Source organism: Ornithorhynchus anatinus, chromosome 15, assembly GCF_004115215.2.
Source record: "Ornithorhynchus anatinus isolate Pmale09 chromosome 15, mOrnAna1.pri.v4, whole genome shotgun sequence".
Classification (NCBI taxonomy): domain Eukaryota; kingdom Metazoa; phylum Chordata; class Mammalia; order Monotremata; family Ornithorhynchidae; genus Ornithorhynchus; species Ornithorhynchus anatinus.
In genome coordinates, this window is record NC_041742.1 from 12,337,646 (window position 1) to 12,345,574 (window position 7,929).

At 45.6% G+C, this 7,929-nt stretch overlaps 1 protein-coding gene across 1 annotated transcript; it reads left to right on the plus strand.

The window, feature by feature from the left end:
• Positions 5,485-6,435, plus strand: ORNANAV1R3244 (vomeronasal 1 receptor ornAnaV1R3244). The gene has a single exon (NM_001253636.2). It carries the CDS (start codon positions 5,485-5,487, stop codon positions 6,433-6,435), a length of 951 nt encoding a protein of 316 aa, NP_001240565.1.
• Positions 6,436-7,929: the final 1,494 nt, after the last annotated feature.

The following is a 7,929-nucleotide window of genomic DNA, read 5'->3' on the forward strand; positions in this document are numbered from 1 at the left end:
ACTTGTTGGATGTCCCATGTTGACATCAATGGGGAAAGGAAAGGATCAGGGATGAGGTGTGGAGAAAGATGGAGCCCTCCCGGCTCCTGATGGGGTCAAACACTCACTGCCCAGGGTTCTCTGATCCTAGGGAATGATTTGGACAAGAAGGATTTGGGGAGGCACAGTAGGGCCTGAGCCTCACTATCAAGTGTTTCCTGGAGGTGAGCCTCTCAGCCCTGAGTGAACTCTGATCTTGAGGCGCACGGGTCTTCTCAAGACACCCAGTTCAATCCTGAAGGCTTTTGCCCCCAGGTTCCAGCTTTTCACAAAGATCATTATGTCTTTGATCCACCAGACCTCACAGAACAGATGATGCAACTTAAATAGTGTACTGTGGGGAAAGGGGACGGTGGGAATGACCACTCAGGGTTCATGGGGAAGACACAGGATGCTCAATGGTTGTGACTTTAAGTTGTAGCTCAGCAAGAACAGTGGGAAGCAGATGGGTCTTCCCTCACAGGGGGTGTTGATGGAATGGGATCCAAAGCCCTGAGATGAGGAAAAGGACAGGGACCAAAGGTCCCAAAATTCCGGATCACGCATGGCATATGGTAGTGGGACTAGTGAGAGAAGTAAGTCAAGCCTTTTTCCCACACTCCTTGAGGGCCAAGATCCTATTTCCTACTTCCATTGCCCTCACCCAAGTGCTTAGTACAGTGGTCTGTAGGCAGTATGTACCCCAATTATTACCATTCCTTGACGTCCTGTCTCACTAAATTGTAAACTTGTACAAGTCAGACGTCATGATTTATAACTCCATTATATTCCCTCATAAGCATTTGTGCACTTCGGTGTGACTTTCTTTAGCCAGAGGAATGGATTTTCCGGTAGAGAAGAAGCATGGCCTAGTGCAAAGACCACAAACATAGGTTCTAATCCCGGTTCAGCCACTTGTCTGCTGTATGACCTTGGGAAGTCACAACTTTTCGGAGTCAGTTACTTCATCTGTAAAAGGGGGATTAAAACTGTGATCCCTATGTGGGACAGGGACTGTGTCCAACCTGATTAACTTGTACGTACCACAACACTTAGTAGAGTGCCACGCCTATAGTAAACCCTTAAAAAATACCGTAAAATACTACTAATAATTTTAAAAAAACCTTCAATGTGGCCCCTCTTGGAGTCCTCCAAGCTAGGCAACAATGGCGGGACTTGCTACAGCTATCACATGTCAGAGCTTTCTCTATCAGAGCCAATACAAACAATGCAAGAAGCAGTGTGGCCAAGTGGAAAAAGTATGCCCAGGCCTGGGATTAAGAGGGCCTGAATCCTAATCCTGTCCCCGTCCCTTGTCTGTCTGCAGTGTAACCTTGGGGAAGTGACTTAGCTTCTCTTTGCCTTAGCTAATTCATCTTTAAAATGGAGGTTCCATCCTGCTCCATGCAGTTTAGACTGTAAATCCTCTGTGGAGTAGGGACTTCATCCAACCTGCTTATCCTATATCTGTCCCATCACTCCGAACAGTGCTTGACACAAAGTTAGGGCTTAACAAATACCAGAAAAAACTTCTCTCCTTCCCCACTTAGGAACCTTGCCAGCTAGTGTACCCCTAGATTTTAAAGGGGAAAAGCAGTGTAACCTATACTGGAAAGCCCAGGACTGGAAGCTGGGGGCCCTGGATTCTAGGCATAGTTCAAACCCTGTTGTGTCCCCAAGGAAAAGTAATTTTTCCTCTCTGAGCCTCAGTTTCTTCATTCATAAAACAAGGAGAAGATCCCTGTCATCCCTCCCTTAGACTGTGAGCTCTGAGTGGGACAAGGACTGTGTCCCATCTGAAAAGCTTGTATCTACTCCAGTGTTTATAAGATTCAGCACTTAATAAAGGCCAGCACGTTTTTATTATTAGCATCATTATAGTATTTTTGTTGTTCTTGTGATTCACGGTATTTTAAGGAAAGCATAAGAGATAGTCAATAGCTCAGATCTTCAGAATGGGCACATTACTGAGTAATTCTGCAGATAAAGGATAGATCCCTTCAATTGTATTTGGATCCCCAAATTGCTTCCGGTACCTTCACTTTCTGATGCCACTCAGTGACTCCACGGTGTGAAAACACAATTAACAGCAACTAATTAGTGTGAAGACCTCTGGGTGGTTAAGTCCCAGGCTGAGGTACTGGCTGACTGTCAGAGCTGATTACACCTCGGCGAGTCACTCATACAGGTACACACAGTATTCATTTCCTAAGGGGGAGGTGAGATGAGGAAAGCAGCTGTTAAATGCTGCTTCAGCCTCCTCCTGCCAGAGTTCAGCTAATGCCCTCCCAGAGAACAGGAGAGCAGAGAACAGGTGAGTAGGACAGAGGTACTTGTCTCTCTCTTCTCTTTTCTTTCTGGGCCAGGGGCCAACACACAAATGATGTATAGCAGAGCAGGATGTGTGTGTGTTGGGCTTGGGACTCTTTTGAAATGAGTGGGCTAGGAGGCGATGAAAGTTGAATAGAGGATTGGATCTCGGCTCTCGGCTGCGATGAAGGGGATCACCGGGGAAGGTTGAGTTGCCAACCTACTAAGTCACTGTTGCGCGTGTTTTGTTTGGTTTTTTTTGCCTTCCAAAGACCGGAGTCTCCAAACTGTGGGGGTGCACTGGACGCGATCTTCAAAGGCTCCAAGCAATCAAGCAAGAAGGCAGTCAATCCAGAGTATTGATTGAGTGCCTTTCGTGTGCCCCTAGAATTCGAAAAATCAGCGGACAAGCTCCTGTCTCTTAACCACGCCCTCTGTAGTAACATCTCCCCCCGCTTCCACATCCTAATTCAGCCGGAACTTTCCCATCACAATTAGCAGGAGATCACTATCACTTGATCTCCAACGAAGTCCACTGGGTTCAGGTCATTACTGTAGGGATGGTGGTGACAGGCTGCCGGACTTCACGAATTACATGGACCTCTCCTGTCAGGTCATCAATGATAGTAGTCGGGGTATTATTTCTTTAATAGTTACTCTGTGCAGACCACTAAACTAAATGCCGGGAAAGAAGACACAGGTGGGAATAGGACATGGAACTCGACCATTGAGAAGGTCACATTCTGTGAATATTAATAAACAATTAATTAATTGATTGTATTAATTGAGCACTTCTTGTGTGCAGAATACTTAACTAAGCACGCAGAGTACAAGATAATATAATAAACATATTCCCTGCCTACAGCAAGTTTACAGTCTAGAGGGAGAAGACCAACATTAATATATATATATAAATATATAAATTATGGAATTGGACAAAAGTGCTGTGGGCTGAGGCAGGGTGTGAATAGAGACTGCAAACCAGGGTGATGCAAAAGGGAGCGGGACAACTGGAAATAAAAAGTCAGAGAAGGCCTTCAATAAGACTAGGAAGGTGGGGAAAGTAATTGTTGGTCGGTTTTGAAGAGAGAGGGTTTTCCTGGCCAGAGGCAGGGTGTGGGCGGGAAGCCGATGGTGAGATAGATGAAATGGGGGTACAGTGAATAGGTCGGCAGTAGAGAAAGTAAATGTGTGGGCTGCATTGATGTGAATGTAGGTGGGGGACTATAAGGTTGTGTGCTTTGAAACACATGCCAAGGAGTTTCTGTTTGGTAATAAAAAAAATAATAATATTTGAAATCAACTGTCTGTGGCCTGGGTAAGGGATGGACGAAGGTGTGGAGGAAGGTGAGGCTGCCTTTGCCAGATATTTCATTCAGTCGCGGTAGAGCAAAGGCGCTGTGAGGAAAGGGTCAGCAATTTTATGTTGGGGAAAATCACGTGATCCTACTTGGGAGCGGTGATGTGACCCAGGGAGCCATGAAGGGAGTCACTTTGGACACTGAGCTGCTCAAACATGCCCTATAGTAAAACTAAATTCACATCCTAGTTCCTAGAGTAATAATAATAATGATATTTGTTAAGCACTTATTATGTGCCAAGTACTGTTCCAAGTGCTGGGGTATATAGAAGCTAGTCTTCATCCCCATTTTACAGATGAGGGAACTGAGGCACAGAGAAGTGAAGTGACTTGCCCAAAGTCACCCACCTGACAAGTGGCGGAGTCTGGATTAGAACCCACAACCTCTGACCCAAGCCTGGACTCTTTCCACTAAACCACACTGCTTCACTAGTAGATGTGTAGTAGTTGGAGAGGACATGGCCTAAGGGCTAGAACATGGGCTTGGGAGTCAGACGGTCATGGGTTCTAATCCTGACTCTACCATTTGTCTGCTGGAGGAACTTGGGCCTGTCACTTCACTTCTCTGGTCCACAGCTCCTATGTCTGTAAAATAAGAATTAAGACCGTGAGCCCTATGTGGGACAGAGACTGTGTTCAATCTGATTATCTTGTATCCATCCCAGCGTTTAGAACAGTGAGTGCCTGACACACAGTAAGCACTTAACAGAAACCAAAATAATAGTCGCATTTGCAGATCATCCATTGAGGTCAATACCCTGTTTTAGGCGCTTGCCAAGTCTGAAACGTAGAGGAAATACTTTGCTTCCCTACAGGGTGTTCACCCTCCAAAGGGAAAGACAAACATCAAATTATACATATAGTTGGCCTGTGTATTTGAAGACTATATCCACCGATGGTAAAATTCTCCTATGAAAAAATAGTGTTGATTTTCAGAGAGAGAGATACGGAATTGTTTATTGAGTAACTGAATAAACCAATACACGTATGAGTTGAGGCTGGGTACAAAGCTATCGATTCATGTACCCTACATTATAATACACTTGAAGGGCATGGAAAGGTGACTGACATTCAGGATCTGTTGTCTGCAGCACAGTGCCAATGCTATAGCTCGGCAACCCAACAGACAGTAGCCTTTGGAGCCACTGCAATTCTTTGTGGCCCACGTCATCCTACTATTGATCTCAAAATCCATGGGGCATATCCATCTCATGGAATGCCTTGGGTAGTTCTTCAGTCAGAATTGAAAACCCCTGGCACCAGCGGGCCGATCTAGGTCTACAATCCAGATCTCCTGATGTTCTGAGCTGGGTTCTTCTCCTTGGACAAACAACAGCCCACCTTGTCCTATTACCAGTGTTTATCAGTCAGTCACCATATTCACTAAATATTTTGTGGGTCCAGAGTAGGATCCCTTCTGTTGTTAGCTTGACAGTAAGATGGGTTATATGAATACCATTGGAAAAAATGTGGGATTTGTGCATTTTTATCATGTGATATCGGGTTCAATAGATACAAACTCATGAATCGCATACTTTGCTTGTATCCACCCCACTGCATAGTGCAATGTCTGGTGCATAAAAAGCACTTAACAAATACCAGAATTATCATTATTACTGCTATTATTATGCCGAGCTAGTCATCTTTCCATATCCTGCTATGTGCTGTGTTTGTGTGTCTCTGAGAGTATGTGTGTGTGTGTATGTCTTCCCACTGCACCTTCTTACCCTCCCCATCTTCCAGACCACATACCTTTGGATGAAGTCTCCCGATGTTCCTGCTGTGAATCCCAGAGAATGGATGCCAGCGAGATATCCTATGGTATCATACTTCTGCTACAGATCATTATTGAGATCTCGAGGAATGTCTTCCTCCTCCTTGTTTATGCTCGAGTGGTCTTCACCAGCCACAAGATGTATCCTTTAGACTTCATCTTCTCCCAACTGGCCTTGTCCAACAGCATTGCCCTTGTCAGTTTTGGAATCCCAGAGATCATGTCAGCTTGGGGGCTGAGAAACTTCCTGAATGCCATTGGATGTAAAATAGTCTTCTACGTCCACCGAGTGGGTAGGGGCCTTGTCATCAGTACCACCTGCTTCCTTAGCATCTTCCAGGCCATCGCCATCAGCCCTGCCACTTCATGGTGGGCAGGAGCCAAAGTCAGCTTACCGAAGTGCATCCTTCCCTCCTACCTCTTCTCTTGGGTACTCAGTCTGCTGATAGATGTAACTACACTGCTGAACATGGACAGACCTCTAAACTTCACAAATAATCAAAGGACATTTATTACCAAATATTGCTCCTCCGTGAATGTCAGTGCAGTCACCACCCTGGTCAATGCGGTGGTCCTCTCCCTGCGGGACCTGTTCTTTGGGGGACTCATGAGTACAGCCAGTGGCTACATGGTGCTTCTCCTGCACATGCATCACCGGCAGGTCCAGCACCTCCACGGACCTGGTCGCTCCCTCGGAATGATGCCTGAGATCAGGGCAGCCAAGAATGTAGTCGCCCTAGTCACTCTTTACATCGTCCTCTATGGGCAAGAGACAGTCACCCTGAGCATTTTAATCAATGAGAGGAAAAAGTCCCCTCACCTGGTAAATTATTTCAAGATGTTGGCCTCTACCTTCTCGGTTATCAGTCCATTTCTCATCATTCATAATAAACAGAGGATGAGAATGTTTGGGAGAAGGACATCTCCCATTTCCAACTTGCATCCCTCACCAGCTCTTAAAGAAGTTGCATGAACTTGGTGGATGTTCCATACTGACATCAATGGGGAGGGGACAAGACAAGGTGTGGAATGTGGAGAATCATTGTGCCCCCCCTCCCTGGTGGGGTCAAACATTTTTCAGTGTTCCCTGATATTGAGGAATGATGGTATGGTACTCTTGGGTTTGGAGATGCACATGGAAACCTTACTGGGGGAAAAATCTTTCAGGTGTTTTTTTTTAATTTATGTACATTAATTGTCTGTCTCCCCTCCTCACCCAGACTGCAAGCTCATTGTGGGCAGGAAATGTGTCTGTGTGCCGTTGTATTGTACTCGCCCACATTCTCAGTACACTGCTCTGCAAACACTAAGTGCTCAATAAATATGATTGAATAAATGAATGAATGAATCCAGGATTGAGTCAGCTGCATATCAGCCTTGACAAAGCTCTGATCTCATTGTCCATTGCTCCTCTCAAGACCCAGGGGCTCTGGTCCCCCAGTTCCACCCATTCTCAAACACCATTTCATTACTGGTCCATCACATATGACGAAACAGAAGATGCAATTAAAGCGAGGCAGTGTGGGGAGGAGAAACAGCATGGTGTAGTGGATAGAGCACAAACCATCGAGTCAGAGGTTCATGGGTTCTAATCTCAGGTCTGTCACTTGTCTATTATGAGACCTTAGACAAGTCATTCCACTTCTCTGGACCTCAGTTCCCTCATCTGTAAAATGAGGATTGAGACTGTGAGTCTCATTTGGGTCAGGGACTGTGTCCTACCTGATTTGCTTTTATCCACCCCAGTATTTAGTATATTGCCTTGCACTTAGTGAGCATTTAACAAATACCACAATTATTACAATTATTCTAATCCTTATTTTGATTACCATTATCATTTTACTTTCCCAAGGAATTTATACCAGACCCTTCACAAAGTGTTAAATAAATATCCTTGATTAATTGATAAGCCTTTGGGTAGCCCTCTGCCATTCTATTCTATCTCAAATTTATTTCTGGTCAGAGCTTAATCCTTTATGCATTTATTATGGACAATAATACCATTAATTTAGGGTCCTCTCCCAGACTTCTCTATCACCGTGGATGGCACGACCATCCTTCGCGTCTCTCAGGCCCGCAATCTCGGTGTCATCCTTGACTCGTCTCTCTCGTTCACCCCACACATCCTATCCGTTACCAAGACCTGCCGGTTTCACCTCTACGATATCGCCAAGATCCGCCCTTTCCTCTCCACCCAAACGGCTACCTTACTGCTACAGGCTCTCGTTATATCCCGGCTAGACTACTGTGTCAGCCTTCTCTCTGACCTCCCTTCCTCCTCTCTCGGCCCGCTCCAGTCTATTCTTCACTCCGCTGCCCGGCTCATCTTCCTGCAGAAACGATCTGGGCGTGTCACTCCCCTTCTTAAACAACTCCAGTGGTTGCCTATCAACCTCCGCTCCAAACAAAAACTCCTCACTCTAGGCTTCAAGGCTCTCCATCACCTTGCCCCTTCCTACCTCTCCTC